The sequence below is a fragment of the Clarias gariepinus genome, chromosome 26 (assembly GCF_024256425.1).
Source record: "Clarias gariepinus isolate MV-2021 ecotype Netherlands chromosome 26, CGAR_prim_01v2, whole genome shotgun sequence".
In the NCBI taxonomy this organism is placed as follows: Eukaryota; Metazoa; Chordata; class Actinopteri; order Siluriformes; family Clariidae; genus Clarias; species Clarias gariepinus.
In genome coordinates this window covers 2,698,927-2,719,705 of record NC_071125.1, presented here as the reverse complement: position 1 = coordinate 2,719,705, position 20,779 = coordinate 2,698,927, and the positions used below count along the sequence as shown (strand labels likewise).

The 20,779-nt window shown below is 37.6% G+C and overlaps 1 protein-coding gene across 1 annotated transcript in view; it reads left to right on the top strand.

Annotated features, from left to right (window-relative positions):
• Nucleotides 1-20,779, top strand: part of csmd3a (CUB and Sushi multiple domains 3a) — a 302,574-nt gene that overhangs the window by 146,609 nt on the left and 135,186 nt on the right. Inside the window, exons 28-31 of the mRNA XM_053487612.1 lie at nucleotides 434-572; nucleotides 2,598-2,785; nucleotides 7,330-7,524; nucleotides 14,402-14,518. Of these exons, the coding sequence (XP_053343587.1) occupies nucleotides 434-572; nucleotides 2,598-2,785; nucleotides 7,330-7,524; nucleotides 14,402-14,518 (639 nt within the window). The remainder of the gene's footprint in view (nucleotides 1-433; nucleotides 573-2,597; nucleotides 2,786-7,329; nucleotides 7,525-14,401; nucleotides 14,519-20,779) is intronic.

The window sequence follows — 20,779 nt, the reverse complement described above, 5'->3', positions numbered from 1 at the left end:
ATAGGAATAGTCCTGGAATACGCCTCTGCCATCAGGGATGAAAAAAACCCCATAGATTGTGAGGATTTGCCGTGCCGACACAAGCACAAGCACCACGAACGTGACATAGATGTGATAACCTGGTGATTCAGTGCATTCAGGTCATCAGCTAACTTCATTTTATTGCCCCATAACGTTACTGAGTCTAGACCTGAGCAACTGAAGCAACCCCAGATCATAACACTGTTTCAGAGGTTTCTACAGTGGACACTATGCATGATGGGTGCATCGCTTCACGTGCTTCCCTTCTTACCCCAACACGCCCATCACCCTTGGTTCCCGAGTCAGGATATCTCAAGACATATCAAGCATGCCCGACTTAATTAGCTTGTTTTAAAGCATTTGTCTTTTCCAATTAATAATAATGAATGATGCTCTATCCCTTGCCTTTCAGCTCCTTGTGGAGGAAACATCACAGGCTCGTCAGGATTTATCCTCTCCCCAAACTTTCCTCACCCCTACCCACACAGCAAGGACTGTGACTGGTTCATCACAGTGCACCCCGATTATGTCATCTCATTAGCGTTCATCAGGTAAGCTTTCCTTTTTGTGTTCTGTAAACTGGAATTGTGTTTTTAGCTAAAAAGGAGATTTTAAGGAAAGTAAGTTAAACTGACATAGCAGTGCATATTTTCATGCATTAGTCTCTGAGAAATGCACATCATTTCCTTCTGTGGTATTGCAGAGAAGATAAAAGGGGGTGTTTCAGACGGAATCGTTTCTCCTGAGAAGTCTGATTTTACCTACATTTTAAAAGTGCAAAGTGGAGCGTTTTTACGTCCATTACACAGAATATCATTTTTATCATCGTTCGGGACCATTTCTTCCTCGATTTTCAATAATGCCATTTTTTTGTCCATGAATCACACTCTTGACGTACAAAGTGCCACCTTTTCAAATGTGCCTATGATCTGAAAATTTTTCAGCTTGTGTCTGCTAGGGTGGAATACACCTTATGGATATGGATTCTTCCTCCTCTTTTTATAAATTCTTTGAGTTCATAGTATAGTTACTCCAGAGTCGATAATTAGATTCAGATAAATTGAAGGAAAAAATACCTATTGGATCTTTTATGCTGTGAGGCATGTTTTAATCCCCTACCATGCTTTGGCTCCACTTGTCTTTCTCAAGAGGGACGCATCACTGCAGATCAATAAAGTTCCTCTGACTGATCAGCTTTATCCTGACATGAGTGATCTCTTTCAGGATGAGCCCATTTCTATCCATAGACTGAGTCACCTAGGCTTACTAAATGAATCGATGAGGATGGAAATGATGTAACTCATATGCTATGACTTTCTGAAAAGCTGTGATTGATTTTCAAATGACATTTTAGAGATTGGCTTCCACCAGTATTGTCAAAACAGTACTTGAAGCGCTATCATTTGACTACGTCATTTTCAGAGACTTGTAGAATTTACATCAAGGTTCATCAGAGCTGTTTTTGTAGCTGTAACACACAATACTAACAAACTTTATGTTGCTTTTCAATGGCATACAGTCAGGGCCATGCATTGTCGAACAAAGATGAGTTTTTTGGCATTTGTCCTCTGATATACTGCAACATGTGAATGATGTCCAGACTTTCAGCTTTGATTTACGGGTGTGGCATTAATCTTTCAGGAGTTACAGCCATTTTCTTACATTCACCCCCTATTTTGGTGCCCCATAAATAGTGGAACAAATTGCTGACAACTAGTTGCATGGCCATCTCTGGCCTGTACATTTGCATTTGGTAGATGTTTACTCGAGGTGTCCAAAGCGATGTCTATATAATTGAAGGGGAACATTATAGGCTGAAAATAAAATTAAACCAATCAGATTGATAGCAGAAACATGGACAATACAACAGTGTTGGACATTTTTAAAGAAACAAGTGCCTAGGAATCTCCAAAACAGCAAAAGGCCTGGAAGATCATGAAAGACAACTAACCTGGGTGAATTCTAAAGTGTATTGAGCCGTGCTCAGATTCTGCCAAACGCTGCATTTTTTGATAGGATGTCACTTATTGCAGATGAGTAATGACATAAAAAACATACGGTTTAAGCTACCCAAGAATTTCAAGGATGAAATTCTTCATTTGCCAAGTCAGTCACCTGATCTCAACCTAAAATAAAATGCCTTTCACTTACTAAAGAAAAGACTGAAGGTAGAGAACCTACAAACAAGCAGCAGCGGAAGGCAGCTGCAGTAAATACCTGGCAAAGTATATCAAGGGAGGAAACTCGGCATACAGCCAGGTCCATGGGTTCCATATTTTCATTCAAGTATAAAAGCCCCCAAAATGGGAATGTGTGCCTTAAAATGTCTGTAATTCCATAATGTTTAATGCTAAAACATTGTTTAAAGCTGAAAGTCTTGACTTGACTCACATCTTGATGGTTTCATTTCATTTTTAGTGTACAGAGGCCAAATGTCAAAAATCTTTCAAAGTTTGTTTCAAAATGTATAGACCTGATTGTATAACATAACAGTGACAAAATTATTATTAAAAATTCTTGATGTTTTTTATGGCAGTAAAATATTCACATTCATGAGTCTTTGCTTTCCATTTCAGCTTCAGCATCGAGCCCAATTATGACTTTCTTTACATTTATGATGGCCCGCACACCAACAGTCATCTGATTGGGACATTTCAAGACAGCAAGCTGCCAGAGAAGATAGAAAGCAGCTCGAACATCATGCACATAGCCTTCCGCAGTGACGGTTCAGTGAGCTATACCGGCTTTCATCTGGAATACAAGGGTAAATGTGGCAGTACCTAACAGTGTTGTCTTGCAGCTCCAGGGTCTTCGGTTTGATCCTAAGCTTGGATTACTGTGTGGAGCTTAGCATGTTTCTCTGGGTTCACACACCCTCCAGGTTCTTTTTTTCCCCCTCACCTCCCAAAAAACAACAACATGCTGGCAGGTGGATTAACTACACAAATGCCCCATATGGTACTAAAAATATGTCAAGGCAAAAACTTTAGGAGTGGTATTGGGTTTTATTTTTTCTTACATCATTGTGTCCTTTAGTCACATAAAAGACTAATAATTGATATGTAACTACTAAAAGGGTACAAGCTAAAAAGTAAGAAAATTCCAGCTGGGTTGTTAACCAAGAGCGATGTTCAAGACCCCACTGGATAACTTCTGATTTTTGAGTGCTCTGGTCAAGTGCTGCCTTCAGTAATGGTGCCTCAGGAGCTTTCTAAGCTTCGCTGCTTGAGAAAAGTTTGGAGAGTTTTTTGAGGTTTCAGTGATCCTTATATTGCCATTGTTTATGGTGCTGAACTAGTTTAATAAGGTCATGGGATCCTTATCAGAGGTTGAGGATCATGGTGAAAAACCACCGCTGGTTATAACGGCTGCTCCTAGTTGATGGATTCTGCTTTTAAAACAAGAAAGATTACCTTGTTTCTAAAATTATAGAATGTCCATCAGTCCCATGCTGGTCATGGAGGGTTTTTGTGGATTTTAATCACCGCTGTGGATATAGTAGATCCAGAGATGACAAATCCTCAGATTCCAACTCATACTACAGTATGTATTGGGTAGTTGAACGAGAATCCTTGTAATTTGGACTCTCATTACCCTTTCTTTTAGAGCATTGGCACTTACATAAAAAAGATTTGATCTCTTTGGATGTGTTTTTTAAGTGGTTAACAGTTTTGATTTTAACCCCCAAGGTCACAAAGTCTCCATAAGAGCTGGTATCCTTCTGGGCATGGGGTTTAGGGATCCTCAGTCTTCCCCAATTTCTAAAACCATGTACCTTTAGTGCCATATGACAATAACTATCGAGACTCCGCCAGTGCAAATGTGTTTTATGATGCTCAAAAATGGTGGATCATACACTGAGCGACTGTGCCAGATGAGGGATCATCGGCTACAAGACTTGTCATCTGAGGCCCACTGAACACACCGAACTCTCATAAGTGAAAGGAGTAATGAGTGAGTGAATGAGTGAGCAAACTTTCAAGAAGAAGAAGAAGAAGAAGGAAGAAAAGAAGAAGAAGAAAAAACTTGGATGCGAGACAGGTACCGTAGTAGCAGTTTTAATATGTGAAGGTTTTAATTTTAGTATTTAATCAAAATTTATTATAACATAAAATTTTATTTAGTATTAATAGTAATAAATTATTATTATTTATTTATTTGTTTTAATTTCATTCATATTTAATATTAATATTCACCAGCATTTTTTTTTTTTTTTTTTTACATTTCCTACTGAATTTTCCTGCCCATGATCCTCATGTATGATCACTGGCTATTGACGGTACGCATTCCCCAGGTCAGGTCAGTGACCAATGTAACACTATGTCACAACATCTAGCGTCCAGACTTAAAAAGGATGGAATCTGTTCCCAGTCTGTTCTCCTCACACACTTAACGATTCCAGTCTGTACCCCTCACACACTTCCAAATTTCTTTGCCAACTTAATATTTTTTTTTTTTTAAGTCAGAGACTTTTTGCTTTTTTAACACAAATCTAGTTCCACAGTATTCTTTAAAGAGCAAAAGTGGCACCAACTGGCACGTCGTCTGCCAACACCATCACATCACACAACGCTATCACAGAGCATAAGTACCTGTGTTCAATTTTTTTTCCTGCCACTTTTTTTTCCCCAAAACAAGGCTTTTCCAGTGCTTCCGGCTTTATTGCTACACTGTTTTTTTTTTTTCTTACCAGGGCAGAGAGCCAGGACACAGGTTGGCAAAAAACGTCCACAATAATTCAAGAGCTTTGAAACGGACTTCACTTCTGCCATATTTCTTTGGCTGCAGCACAACTTGCTCCCTTTCTTCTACACACTGAAGGCCTGTTGCAGACGGCTTCACATGTTTAGGAAGATATAGTCTTATTGTGTGAGACAAATTTCAGCCCTTGACAGTCTGCTGAGTGTTTCACTTTAGTTTTTCCGAGCTTCTCATTCGGCTCTGTTTCTGGTCAGGAGCCTGAAATTGCAACAGTCAACTTCTCTAAAGTTTTTATTTATAAGTGGAATATAAAAACTGTGTGTATGATAGAATCACAGAAAAGAAGGCTTTGCATTGGATTTCGGCGCATTAGTGACATGAGGAATTGAGGTCCTGCACATAGACTTTTAATTTCTCACGAAGAAGGTTGTGAAGTAGAGGTCAGGATCTAAGTTCTTTCACAATATTCCTCACGAGCCAATCCATCATGGACCTTGCTTTGTGCATTGTTATGCTTGGACAAGATACATAAAGAGATAAAATAATGCAACAGCACACAATGACATTGCAGACAATTATGTGACTCTATCTCTGATAGAACACTGGTGTGTTTCTCTAATATGAACTTTTGTTTTTGTTGCCCCTATCAGTTGGTAAGTGGGCAGAAACAATAGGTGTAGGTTTAATTTAGTGCTGACATTGTGGTAATCAATTATCTTCTGAATTGAGCATTCCTTCAACAGCCCTGTTCCAAGCCGTGCATGCCCATAAATTTTTGCCTTAGAAGTACATCTTTTTAGCCCCCAAGTGCATAGTGGTAAAGTGCTCATCATATTATCCAGAAATCACCAATTCAATTCCCGGGTAATTCTGTAGCTATAGCTTTTGGGAATGGGAGGCACTAAGCTCTCAATTACAGCTCTACAGCCAATCATCCAAATTTTACAGCCAAAAAAAGAAATCGGTAGGGAAGAGTATATTTTTTGCACATTTAGTCTGTGTATTTGACCAGAAATGTGAATGTAACATTCCTCGATTGTAAATAGAGCTTTAATGGGTGTGTTTAATGTGAAATCTAGACATGGCAGTAGTAGAACAAGGGGCTGCTGATAAAACTAGAGATGGGCGGTAACTTAGAACATGTCTTTCATTTCTGTACTTATATAGATATTGCATGTATCTAAATTTTACATGGGTAGGTTTTTTAGAGGATTTTTTACTTTTACTCCACTCCAAAGTACAGCAAATGGTTGTGCTTTTACTTAATTACATTTCTACATAGTGCTGCATTACCTAACCACATTAGTGTGCTCTGCATACAAGTTCACACTGGTGGCTATCAATTCCGCAAAGAAAGTGTTTTTTACTTTTATCTGTATAGTTAGTATCAGATTTAGCCATGAGTGATGGTTTGACAGCTCAGGATATAACACCAGCACATGATATGGATAGGAATTTCCTGTGCTGCCAAACTACTCAACAAGCTGTATTGTTTACTCTCAGATTGTTTTAATGGTTATGTGCGGCGTATCACCACCACACAATCCCATTTGGCTGTCCCTAACCTTCCTGTATCATCGTATTTTGTTTAAAACTAGGCTTAGCTCCTATATGGCTCTAGCGGTGCCGTTGGCTTGCGTCGATGAGTGTGAATTTCATCTAAGGAATCTTTTGGGAGGCAGAGAGAAAAGGCAATTACTGCACTATTGCATGCAAGCACTGATCCTCTAGCGTCTTCTTTCATTTCTCTTCTGGCGAGCAGCTCCTTTATTCTTTTTCTAACGAGCCGCCGGCTGGGATGGATTGCAGCACTCATTATGCTCCCGCCACAGGCACTTGGGGCTGGCCACACCCCCCAGGCCACATGTATTTGTTTTTGGGGTTTTGAACTCCTTTTTATGTGCTTGATATCTAGCTTGATGTCTACATTTTTTTATTGTTTTTTTTTTTTTAATCTTTTTGCTATTGCAGCTCTGTGGTATTTTTAGTTAGATGTTCAGAATCCTCATAATAAATAGATGAAAAATGCGTCGCTGTTGAACAAAGAAAAGTGTCGATGTTTAACATTTATAGAGGGAGTCGTCAGGATCAGCACTTGTAACCTTCATGTTGACCTGTAACTTTTTTTTTTCAACAGAGGAAAAGAACAAAGGAGTTTGAGTTAGGATTACTGTTTAGTAAAAAAACACACAATCTTTTTATCCCAAAGGCTAAAAAAAATACTCACTTGCTTTCCTGCACATTGGACTCGAGGTTGGGTGTACAGTACACGAGGTGGGGACAGGGTGCCAATCCGCTAACTCACACACTACAGGGAATTTTAAACACCAGTTAGCCTACTTTACTTGTCTTTGGATTGTGGGCAGAAACCGAAGTACAGGAGGAAACCCACCAAGCATAGGAGAACATGTAAACTCCACGCACACAAACGCTGAGGCAGGAATCGAACCCTTGACCCTGGAGGTGCACACAGTGCTAACCACTACACAACTTAACCTCCTCTCAAAAAATTGTTACTGATAATAAAAAAGGGGATTCTTTTTTTCCGGATATTTATGCATGTTTTACCCTTCTCATAATCTTTGTTATTTGTCTTTTGCTCACTAGCCAAGCTGAGAGAGGCGTGTTTCGACCCAGGCAGCGTGATGAACGGTACTCGTCTCGGCAGTGACTATAAACTGGGCTCCAGTTTGACGTTCCATTGCGAGCCAGGCTACCAACTGCAGGGCTACTCCACGCTTACCTGTGTAATGGGAAACACCAACCGACCTGAGTGGAACAGAGCACTGCCCAGCTGTCAAGGTGATGATGACTATGATGGTGATGATGATTAAACAAAATTTCATGTCAAAAGCTTTGACACACCATTTAACTCCTTAGTCTTTCTAATTTTTATTATAAAATATGAAATAATTTCCTTTTAACAGTTGGTGTTGAGATGTATCTGCTACTTATACTCTGTAAATCCTTCATAACGGCTCTAATCTGAGGTGCTGTTTGTTAATTGGTGATTTCTGAGGCTGGTAATTTGTTCTACAGCAGAGGTAGGTTTTGGTCTCACTTTCATAATGGCGCTTGATTTTGCAAATGCACTTGACAATCCTGTTTTGTTTCTGATTTGTTGTGATTTGGGGAGGTTGGAGGCCGGGTCAGCAGCCTTGGGGTCTCCCTGCTGGGACCAGTCCATGATTGGCTGCGGTGCACTGGGTGCATCCTATCCTTCTATTATAACCAGTAGTGGCTTTTTTTTTAGCAACTTGTACTACTGTACATTGGCTTTGCTGTGGCATTAGACCTTTGGTCCATACAGGCATGGGTGAACCTTGGGTGCCCATGATCCTGTCACCAGTTTGCTAGTGAATTGTTGGTGATCAATGTTGGTTCAGTTTACCTGGGGATGATGTTAATGTTATGGTTGATTGGTGTATATGTAACTTCCTTAAAAAAAAGACAGCTCTTTAATCTCTTATATTACATTAAAACTGATTGTGTTTTATGTTTTTTGATCATTCTGATCAAGTTGTATCCTGAGTCATATCTACCTTATCTTGATTTCTGCCTGCAACCTAATACCAGCTGCACCCTTCCCATTCCTCATCTTTCCGGATTGGTCCCCTAAATGCATCATGTCCCGTAACTGTGCAGCACACTTGAACTCTTCACCTGCTACTGTCATACGACTGACAACCATAACAGTATGACCTTCTCTACCATATGTAGATAGAGATCTGCCAAGGTCGAATAAATTTCACATTACAATGGAAGTGTAATAACAATTCCTGTTGTGGGATTAAAGTCTCTGAGCGATATTGATGCAACTATTTATTCAGTAAAATTCATCATAGTTCATCATAATGACTTTGAATTCCAGCCATGCGGACTCCCTGCCTTGTCCCACACACCTGATTCAACTTGTCAGCCCACTAACAAGCCCATTAGGGCTTTAACTTTTGATTTATTTTTTTTAAGAGGGAGAAAAAGATATGAAACTCGGCAGGGCACAAGTGTGTCTTCACGATTCACTATTTTCATCAGCCTCTAAAGGTAAAGTTTCCTGATTTACACAAAAATATAACGCATCCTAACCATTACAGTTTATTATGGAAAGGATCTGCAAAGCTGCATTGTGGGTATCGATGAGTCCGAGCGGCACAAAAGGTAATGGCATCATTTCTTGACACTAACCGGGGTAAATTAAGATATTTTTCACATTAAAGCAACACGTCTAGCTGAATTTATTCAATATTACTTTGAGTGAATATAAGATCTTACAAGTCTAATAAAAGTATAAATGTAATATAATATGATATAAATTAATAATTTTAAAAAATCTTAAACGAATTTGAAAGCCCTTTACGGAACAGGAAATGATCCTTACCGTTAATCAAGAATAGTGACTTAAATTTGAAATAAATTTTATTAGTGTTTCTGCACAACACAAATCTAACAAAGACCCTGATCTTCAAGAGCTTCCCTTGATTTCACTTGAACTGGCAGAAAACATTGCGTTTTTCTGATGGCCGAGCCCAGAAACCCGACTTAAACAGGCGCATTCACCTCGCACCGATTGTTATCCAAGCATCGCTTTTTTTCCGAACAGCGACTGAGCAGCAGGCTCCACCTTGCAGTCACTGCACATATTTCATTACAGAGCCAATCCTCCCAACACCAGAGCCCTGATTAATAATGAATGTAGCTGTGTGTATGTGGAGGTCCCAGGTGAGAGCCTGTAACATCTGCGCAGTGTTCTGTAGAACCACGGAGGACAAACATGCTCTGTTTACATTCTCCCACCCCTTGTTGAATGAACCCAGCGGGTGTGAAGTGCCTCCAGATCCTATCCTTCGTCTTATTACTCATACAGCTGTTTTATTTATTTATTTATTTATTTATTATTATTTTTTTGTTACTGGCCTGAAGAATTGCAGCACAGAAAAAGGACGATTTGCAACTGTAACAAAAGCAATGACGAATCCATGTGTCTCTATTTATGCTAATGAGAAATACAGAAGTGAAATGGCGGAAATTTTAAGAAATAGCTGTTGAAAAAAAGCAAGGTGTTTACTCATGGCCGAGATGGAAAATTATGGTTTGTGAGATGAAATATGAAATAGATGATGAAAGGTTAGCAAGGTAAATGTGTGTAAGATTTTCCTTTATTGGTTGAACTTTTCCATGCCTCAATGTCCATAAAACAACCTGCTCAAGGTGCTTCCTGATTTCTTCCTTACATGGTAATAATTCCTATAGCCAGTGTCCAGACGAATATACATACAAACAGCTTGTGTCCATTGGAACCCCTCCTGGCTAACTGGAAATGCTAATCTGTCTCTGTGTCTCTCTGTGACCCTCATGCTAATGAGTTGTTTTTTGGTGTACCAGATGTACGTGACACAAGGCACCGGGCCAAAAGCTTAAATATGCTCTCTCCCTTTTCTGATAATAAACAGACAACTTATCATGCATGCATATACATTCGTACACTTTGACCGCATCACAGCCGGGCTGATATTCAGTACAACCACACTACCTTGAATGTGATATTTAGGTCAATTTTAAAATTACAAATTCAGCTGAATCTTAAATTTGTAAAGAAGATTAAAGCATTTAAAGCATTTGTTGGGAATAAAAATGAAAATGTGTTTAGTTCCTGATAGTTAATAGAGGTTGTCCAGCAAAAACGGAAATACACCTTACATTAGCATGTTTTTCGTACCACAAACTCAACAAACACGCTGATTTATCACCTATGTAAATGAGCTCCTGCTGAGCCACGCCACACTACAGAAAGGCAGAAATGAATATCAGGCAAGGGGAGGGGTTTTCTTCTACGAGGTCATATAAGTGGGGAAATTTCCTTGGGTTAAATGTACTAAGCCCCAGCCAATGAAAAAAAAATGGAAAAAAAAAAAAGCACATTAAAGGCCCCTTTATGTTTCTTAAATCAATGAATTTGTGGTGAATTTGCAATTAAGAGGCCATGTTGATTTTCTTATAATCTTTCAAACCAGGTTTCTAGCTATCATTAGCTAGCTATCATTCACTATTAAAGCATGTGATTGACCAAAGAGTGACAAACATTTCACAAAATTCCTTGGAATAAATGCAAAACCATCTTCCCAGATGGTACAAATTCTTTGACGCAAGTAGTACAGTTTATGTCTCAGCAGCATCCTGTGCTAATAAGTATGACATTGGCGAATCATTCTTTTGAATGTAAATAATCTGCTTCCTCCAGCCTTCCTTGAATATGATTTAAACTCATTAACGTTGTTGAGGGCAGCTCATATTAGTGATGATTTATTACATTTTCACACTCCTGCCATGTGATAAATAGATTCTGTTTCCTTCACACAGCCTTTCTTCCATGATTAACTGACATAGCCAACCAGTTCCAACAGATGTAATACGTTAGCATTTCTATGGCAAGGGGCAAAAGTGGCATTGTAAGAACATGCATTAATAGCAAAACAAGGTTATGGTGACGTCTTTTCAGTTATCAACCTTAGTTGACACATAATCGCAACTTGCCATCTTGTTTTCACACCATTACTCACAACAGTTTTATTCTAGTTACTATATCTTAAAAAAAGTAATTTCACATCATTCAAAACTTTATACTTCCTGGTACATATATATATATATATATGTATATACATGGAAAGCACCGATCAGGTTTCAACCCTAAATATTAAGCCTAAGATTTATACCATTTTGCAAAAACCTCTGGGAGAGGATAGGGCAGCACTGGGTTCACTGATTAGAACTGGCATCTCAGACCTTTAGGGTTAAAGTTTTAAATCTGGCCCTGGTTGTGTGTATGGAGTTTGCATGTTATTCACATGCTTGGCAGGTTTCCTTCCATAGTCCAAGCACATGATCTGTAGGTCGATTGGTGTTTCCATATTGACATAGCAGCTAACCAAATGTTTAAGCGTGTATGTTTGTTCTCTGCAATGACTTTGCACTTCAACCAGGGTGTCCCTTAAGTACCCTGGGATAGGCTCCATGCCCTCCACAACTGTAGGATTACACAGGATTATATTCATCAAAAATTGATGGATGGATGGATGGATAAATGGATGGATAGTAAAAATTCAACACAATTAAAGCAACGTAATCAGCAATGGGGTGTTGCAATGTGGCCTCATGTGAAGATGAGTTCATGTTACCACTCTAAAGTATTATACCTGCATGAAGTGTTTTAATCCTCTTATACCAAGGTACTTTGCCAATGATTGCAACTGTTAATGTAATAGTAAATGTCAGCATACTTTTTAAACTTTTTAGAATTACATTCAATGTTGTGGAATGTGTATGAGGCAAGTTATCACTTTTTTTTAAATTAATAAGACAAAAAAAATGACTAAGCTTGTTGTTTTATCATAAAACCACTAAGTTCTAACCTTAAGATGGAACAAGGTCCAGTGGAAAAACTTATTTAACCTCTAACGAATTAACCGACTAAAGTCAATATATAGCCTCTTACTGATTCTAAAGTTTTTCTTGCTTAAATTTCTATATTATTAACATAATAAACTGAGTCAAGTATGTATCCAAATGGATCACCCGATTATTGCAAAATTTCCTTTAGCTTGAACTCAAGTTTAAAACTTACTTAAGTTGTTGAAGATTTTGGTAACATCATGTTGCAGTTTTCAGCTTTGCTCGGTTACAACAGAGCCAATGGCTTGTTAGAACAAGTGTCACTGCTGAAAATTCATGAATATATCAATGCCTGACTATTGGGAAATTAACAGTATAGTATGAACTACAAAAATTGTCTTGTTTTTTGGCAGAATTTTGCTAGCTAGGAATTTATTTCTTGAAAGAAACTAAATGATCTTGAGCCATGCTGTCACCTGTATGTTGATAATGAGATAAATGTAAGTCATTCTGCCTAATTCTGTAAGCTTATATACCACTTTCACTTCTTTTAATTAGTGTTATTCAGTGTAATTCAGTTAATTTTGCATGCTCGGTGTGTTTTTTTAAATGAGCGACTATGCATGTTTGGTTATTATACAGGGTTTGTTCCTAAAACTTGTTTGAGATTACGAGTGTAGATATCACTTTACAGCAGGATTTATTTTGCCAGATGATATGGTTTTAAAGCCTTTCCTCAGCCTGTTATAATATCGAGCATTACATTTCTTTTTTCCTCCTGCTCTGTTCAGTCCTGAGCCTCATATTTGCTTATTGCTAGGTACAAATCAGTTACAATACAGAGTAAACAATTTTTCAAGTGTTAACAAACACAGTGTCTAGAGATTGTATTAGTGGCATTTTAGCGATTATTTCTGAGCTGTCTGTCTGCTATAATCGCACCGGCGTGTCTGGAGTTGCAGATATACTGTTGATTTATGCCCGTACACTGTTAACAAGGCCTGCCATAATTCAGTTCTTCTCACAAACAAGTCGAGCTGGACCGTGTGGCCTTGAGTGATTAATGACCACGCTGGCTTTTAGGAGCTGTCAGAGAGCCATGTCTCATTTATTTATGCCTTATGTCGCCTTTGAAAAATATAGTTCAAGTGCAAAGTTCCATTAGACGTCTGTCAAGAAGTGAGTTTGGGCATAGTCTGTTTTTGAGGAATTTAAGCTGTTCTTATAGTTCAGACAATGATTGTGAGTGTGTCATCTGATCTTACTGCAATTTGTAGAATTTTTTGTTAAATAATTTTACGTTCTATGCATGATCCTTCCATTGACAAGTAACACGGAAATGAGAACATTTATGAACATTTCTTCTTGTTTAACAAACCCGCGGTATAGTTTCGCACAATGCCACTAGAGGGTCAAAAACAGGGCCAAGGGTAGCTCAGTGGTTAAGGCATTGGCTTACGGTTCGGAAGATCCCAGGTTCAAACCTCACAACCACCAAGTTGCCACTGTTGGGCCCTTGGGCCCTCAACCCTGAACTGCTCAGATGTGTAATGAGATAAAAATGTAAGTCGCTCTGGATAAGAGCGTCTGCCAAATGCCCAAATGTAAAAAACAAAATGGCGCATCTCTTCACGACAACATGCCAACCCATTTTGCTTACGATATGGTGAAACATACTGCCGACCTGCGACTGGCGACCCCGCCACAACCTTGCATGACTTGAAGAAACCGCTCTGTAGCAGGCGTTTGGTGACAATGTGGTAATTACCAAGGTGGTACTTTTCCTCAAGTGCCAAAAAGATGGCTTCTTTAAAGATGGTCTCCACCAGCTCACCATCGATTTGAGGAGTATGACTAATCCCATAACCAACGTTCGTTTTCATTACTTTCTTTTTTCTTTGCAGTAACACCAGTTTTATGACCGCTCTCCGTAATAGTAATTTAACTACTGAATCCTTAAATCTGATTGGTCAGGAAGAGTACACCATTTGTTATAAAACGAAATGCGTAGAAGGTGGCAAATTACTGTAATTTAAGAGAAATAAAACACTTCTGCATATGCTGTTACGGGAAAGTAATCACATTTTACAGTGGTTCCACTTCATCATCCTTCACAACACTGATTATTTTCCTATAACTGCGCACCCCTCCCAAAAAGTGTTTTATTGCTTCATTTCTCACAGAAGAGTTGTACACTTTAATTTAGATACCATTTGATACCGTGCTTAAATATTAAATTATACAATACTGATAAGTATTTTTTTGTTTTTGTTTTTTTTATTTACCCATGCAGCACCTTGTGGAAGCAGGTCGACAGGGTCAGAGGGCACCGTGCTGTCACCCAACTACCCTCGCAACTACACCAAAGGCCAGACGTGCCTCTATGAGATCTCAGTGCCCGGCGAGTTCGGTAAGAGTCTTCACCCGTTGTTGTTTCTACGCGAATAAGCAAAACTTGGCGGAGGCTCTAATCATAAAAAAGCTCTTCATCTCTTACACGAGAAGACGGCATAATACTCTTTTTATTTCACACTCTAAAGAATTCACATTTACTGGGATCAAGTGAAGCGTCTTTGTAAAGTTAAATACAAAGAAAAAGCAAGCACATAATTGAAAAACTTCAGGCTATTTAAGTTTGGCGGTCAGATGTTTGATGATACCGAAGTAAAAGAAAAAAAGAAAACTTAATGGGTTCTTTGCATTAGAAATAGTGTAATGAATCCGTCCTTAAATATGATCATTTTCTTCATGCTGTTTCTCTGGTGCATTTTAGTTAAAGTCATACTATTTTAAACACAAAAAGAATATAACAGATAATACAAATTAATATTCTCACATATTCATATGAATTTCTGAGATGCTGAAGTTTACTACTGAAGGCATGAATCATGAAATCGTAAATGAAAATGTTGTTAGATTGTAATATGGGAGATATCATGTCAGATTGGTCACTGTAATGAACATAAAAAGTAGGTTAGAATTGAGATAAAGGTTAAAAAAAACATATTAAATATAATTCATGAAATAAAATAAATAAATAAAAAATAATTAAATAAATAATTTATTTTAATGAAATTAAAGTTTTAATTATGAAGCAGGTTAGTCAAAAGAACGTGATTAGATTAGTCATTATTTATTGTCGTTGTGTAAAGTTAATGTAAAAAGCCAATGAAATGCAATTAGTATTTAGGAAGAAGTGCACAAGTGGCATATTTACAATACAGTAAAAAAAAGGAAAATAAAGTTATGAGTTCATATGTATAGTTGTGTAAGTTTCCTATGTATAATAATGAGATAGTATGTCAAATAGTTAGATAATAATTAGTGTCAATAGTAAATAAAAAAATATAAGAGTAAAGTCAAGTTGTAATAATCTATACATATAATAAAACTGTAATATTGGTGTGTCTGTACATTGAAGAAATAAAAAAAAAAAAGAATTTGTAAGGACGTAAGATGAGTAATACAACACATCAAGACGGTTTTTAGAATTTTCGTCTTTTGTTTGTTTTTTTGTTTGTTTGTGAATGCATCATGTAAAAACTACAGAATTCATTTTAATAGGGTTTTCAAAGGTGTATTTGGCCGAGCTTGAGGTAACATATTGGCTTTGTTTTTATTACAATCTGCCCATGGGAAGAGAAGATATGCTACTTTGAATTTTAAATAAAATTTGAAAAAAAAAAAAAAATTTTATGTTAAAAAAAAAATCTACCTTTAAAAAAATAATTATTTTATCTCAAAATTCAACAGATGGCACTGTACATTTTTTAATACCGGCTTATGAGTGTGCCATTAAATTCCATGTGAACGAAGTCGCAAGCACATCTAGTAGAAAGTAGAAATTACAAAGTAAGATATAAAATAATGTGTAAGAATTTATTGTCAAAATTCTAAAGGTAAAATAATAAGATACATTGTACGGACAATGTGCAAGTACATGGAAAAATTAAAAAAATTACAATATGAGATAAAATACCCAAATAAAGTTGTGAATAAGGCAAAGAAACTAGATAAGAAGTTTAAGTATTGGATTGTTGGTGGTGGTATTAAGAAATAAAATCATATATTAAACTTTACAGACATACGGTGTGGTGTCCAGTTCCTGGTGTCCAGTTTGTGCCAGAAATGTTAATATGTGTGAAAATTATTCCTCATGCTCCCAGAACCACTCTTTCATTTTCTGAGGCCTGGAATATGCCTGTGCATTCAAGAAAAACTCCATAGATGTAATAACCTGCTCATTCAGGACATTCAGGTCATCAGCTGACTTCATTTCATTGCCACATAACAAGAGGCTGAGTCTAGACATGAGCTACTGAGTAACCCCAGATCATAACACTGTCTCCAGAGGCTTGTAGACTGGACACTATGCATGATGGGTGCATCGCTTAATACGCTTCCCTTCCTACCCTGACACGCCCATCAATCTGGAATAGCGTCAGTCTGGACTCAACAGAGTATATAATAATAATAATAATAATAATAATAATAATAAATCCAAAACATAAAGCAAAATCAAACAAATCAAACTAATTGTTGAAATAGTAAATAAATAAATAAATAAATAAATGTAGTATAACATGTTAAGCAAACATTTGGGCAGGAAGTTTAAAAGTGCAGGAGTTCACTGAGTCCATGCAGAAGGTCACGTTATTAAAATGCATCATTGCGCTTAAAATGCAGAGGAGCTGGTTTTATTGGCTGTGTACTTAAAGTAGGGGGGGAAAAAGTCTTGTGAAAAGATTCTTTATATGTGTAATCTCGCAGACTACGCTCATATTTTATACATGTATACAGTGTAGGTGTGCTACTGCCGTGATCCATCCCACACTTCTGCCTCCCCGCTAATCACGCAGTCCAGCCTCGAGAACATTTCAATGACACATCGCGTGTAAACTCAAAGCTTCATGACTCAAGAACAGCAATAAAAATGAGAAGAAGAATTAAACATTTATGTATGATTGCTGTGCATCATGAAACCAATGTAAGGCATAAATCCTTGCATAAGAAAGCAACATGGACGAGCGTGTTTCACATGGCTGGCACGTTCTGGTTGTTTATTAGAGCAACGCTGGATGTCATTTCCTCTGAGTTACTCTCAAAACCCATCACAGAGTCACTTCACCCGAGTTTATCATTTAATTGCGCACTTAATCGCTCATAGCCCGAGTGATTTCCTCGGTATTAATAGCTGTTAAGGTGACTGATTGCTTTACATTTTTTTTATTCCCTTCTGAATAAATGCAACACTTTTCATGAGTGATTTTATTTATTTATTTATATTTATAATTAAATGTAAATAAGTGTTTGTAAATGTCCTGCTCATGCTGTCAAAAGGATAAAAGGATAATAGCGCTTAATGGAAAAGTGCATCAAATCCTAACAGGATGTCATGCACTAATATACCTTTGTTTAAGAAACTTAAGTTGTTTTAACACTTTGTTTTTTTACCCAACTCCAACAATTCGGAAAGTTTGATAAAGCGTTAGAGATCCAGCTGAACGGATTCCTAGTGCTCTTGGAAAACTGTATGAAGTGGCATGCTACTTTATGGTTCAAGTTTCATTACAGTGGGGAAAATGGTTGTTTTTGTCAGTTATAGAGATAAAAATGAAATGTCTTTAAAATAAAAACAACACAAATGGATATAATTGGAGCAGTTATTGTAATCAGGCGTTCCATTGTAGGTCAGGTGCTGCGAAAATTGTGGAAAATGAAATGAAAATCTGATGTGAGACCGGCTCCTTGTTTTTGGATAGAATAACATGAATAATAGGTCAAAAAATGTTTATCGCATCAAGTTTTTTTGCGTATCCCGTTTATGGCCCATTTTCACGCCAACGAAGACTGTGAAGATATAGTATCTTAAAAATAAGATGGGTCCATTCTACTTCATAGCCACGTCCCTGTCGGATTCTCAATGCGTCTATCATGTTGTCAGTAGTTTCCTATCACGCACATGATCACACTCTCACCAGGTCTGATGAGATCAACTCGAGTTATAAGCGGGTGATTATCACACTCTTACCACGTCGTCATTGCGTCTGCCAGGTTGTTATAAAGGCTGATGGTGTGGGGAACTAAATCTAGTATTTATAATGAATTCTCTGAACATGACAAAGACGTACCCATAACCAGCTGCATGCAAGCCGTAAATGTTGCAAACATCTGAAAAACGCAATATGAACCTATCGCGGTCTTCTACAATGTGTCATGGACTTACCTAAAGATACTGAAAAGACTAAAAAGTAAGAAGTCCATTGACCTGGCATCATCCTAGTGATGACGCCAGAAGGACAACGCCATCCAATTTTACGTTCTGCACCATCATTAAACTGTAGTCCATCAGAGAATTCCCTAAGAGGTGTTAATTATGCTGTTAGTTGGTCAAGGCCGTCATTTCCACCTCCTTCTTCCTGCGTCTTGCTTCAACCAGGCTTTTTTGAGGCTGCACGTCAAGAAAGACAATACTGCATTTTTACCGGTTTCTATTGTAAAGATGCTGACCAGTTGTACAGGTTAGTGCGTCCAGCCTGTTTTTTAAGGACGTAGTAGTAATGTGGCTTAGTGTGATGGGGTTTTAGGCAGCTGTGACGTAAGTTTGACGCTTCCTGGAAATTACCTTTTTTCGGTGGAATTTTTTATCTTGTCATCTCCCCTTCATAATCTTCTCTTTCCTCCTATCACTCTTCCATCTGCCTATCTCTCTCCTCTCTTGATCCTCCGCCTGTGCTCTCCGTCCCTCTCCCCTCTCCCTCAGGCACCAGCACACATTTTTATCTCTTTCTCACACTTTTTAGCAAAAAAAAAAAAAAAAGAATCAACACTCTGTCTTTAATATTTGCCGGCTCTAAGCAGAGCTCAGTGTATGTCCAGAAGGATTTTCTTGCTCAAAGAGAAATATATTTAGCGATGCACTGCAAATAAACGAGGAGCGGGCAGGGTAATCCCCGAGCTTCTGTCTGCCATCAATGTATAGGCTTGTTTTAGCAGAAATCTGTCATTTTCATCAGTCATACAGTAGGTCCTGAATTTGTGCATCAGGATTAAAGCATGTTTGAGTCTTCTATAATAGGGAGAGGTGTGCAGTGCAATAAGGAAAAATAAATTGGATTTTAATAGAACAAGAGATTTTTGTGATATAGCATGCAGAATATGAGATAATAAGAGATATTGCTGTTCCTGTTTAAAGTAAGGTCCAAATAAATAAATAAACCAATAAATGAATAAACATTTATACAAAATTTATACACAATATATTATATTATGTACAATATCATAAGTTTTTACATTTAAATAATTTTATTGTATGTTATTAATTAGGAGATTGATTAAATTAATTAATGAAAGTAAATAATAAATATTTGTAAAAAAAATAAATACAAAATAATTTACAATTTTTGTTTTGTCATAATAAAGTAATTATTAGTAAAATAAAACTAAATATATTAAATTACTGCTTTAATAAATTACTAAAAATAAATATTGACTATGTTTGGACTGTTATGCAAAAATTAAAATATTTTACCATTTAAATTATTTTAAAATTATAACTGTACATGTTAATTTAATATTTAAAAATGTTTCTTAAGGAGAAAATATGATATCCGTCTAATCTCAGATAAGTTTATCATAGTGTACCTCTATTATATACGTGTATACTGGCAACCTTTACCAAACAAACTATTTATATTAAATCTTTACAATCTCCAAAAGAAGGTGCCAATATTTGCGCCTCAGCTTCAGCATTTGTGAAGTTTGAACTCGCTTTGCAGCTGTTTTTAGCATAAACGCGAATAAAATTTACAGAAAGTCAAAGGGCACGGGATGTAAAACATGGATGTGCGTCTGTTGGCGTGTACTTTCGTTTGTGCTGAATTTATCTCGGCGAACTTCGCCCCGTGAATTCATCAGCCTCCGTCTTGTGAGCCAATAGAAAAGAAGTGGGCGGGAACTGTAGAGTGTTTGGTCAGTAAAAACGGAGCCTCCATTTTTAACACACCAGACTTTTGCCTTGCTGTATATATTTTTGTTTACTGTTTCTTGGCGCAGAATTAAAAAATAAATTTAGCATAATTTTATTTATTTATTTTGGTTTTTTTCATGCTGTTGGGATTTCTTTTGTTCTAAAACTGTCACGTCAGTTTTTGCCTAAAAGTCAGTACACATTGTGTTTTGTTTTTTAACATCAAGAACGTTTCTTTCGAATGAGGTTAAAAAGCAGTAATTGACAGCTACCATGCTTAAGATAGCATTAGTATGACAGCTAGCCTGTGCAGGACTTTTAACCTCTGTTCTCCTTGTGTCGAAATTTCTGGTGTTAAATTAATACCCTTGAAACTTGGCAGTGGTTTTTCCTCCGGCAGTCCAGCGAGTGTGACGAGGGAGACGCCGTCGCTGCTCATGGTGGCATGTTGGCAGCGTCATGAAAGTGCCTGTGGGCAAGCAGCAGCCTGGAAAGCAATTTTTATCCTCCCACGTGCTTTGTTCTGCTCCCCTCTCTCTCTCTCTCTCTCTCTCTTTCTCTCAGACTCACTCTTGCGCTGTCTGTCTCTCTCTGTCTCTTTATCTCCCTTCCCGGATCGATGGCTATCTCTCTGACTGCTGCAGAGCGACCCTAAAAAAAAATCACCCCACATCAGGCTATGTACAGCCAACCTCCCATCGG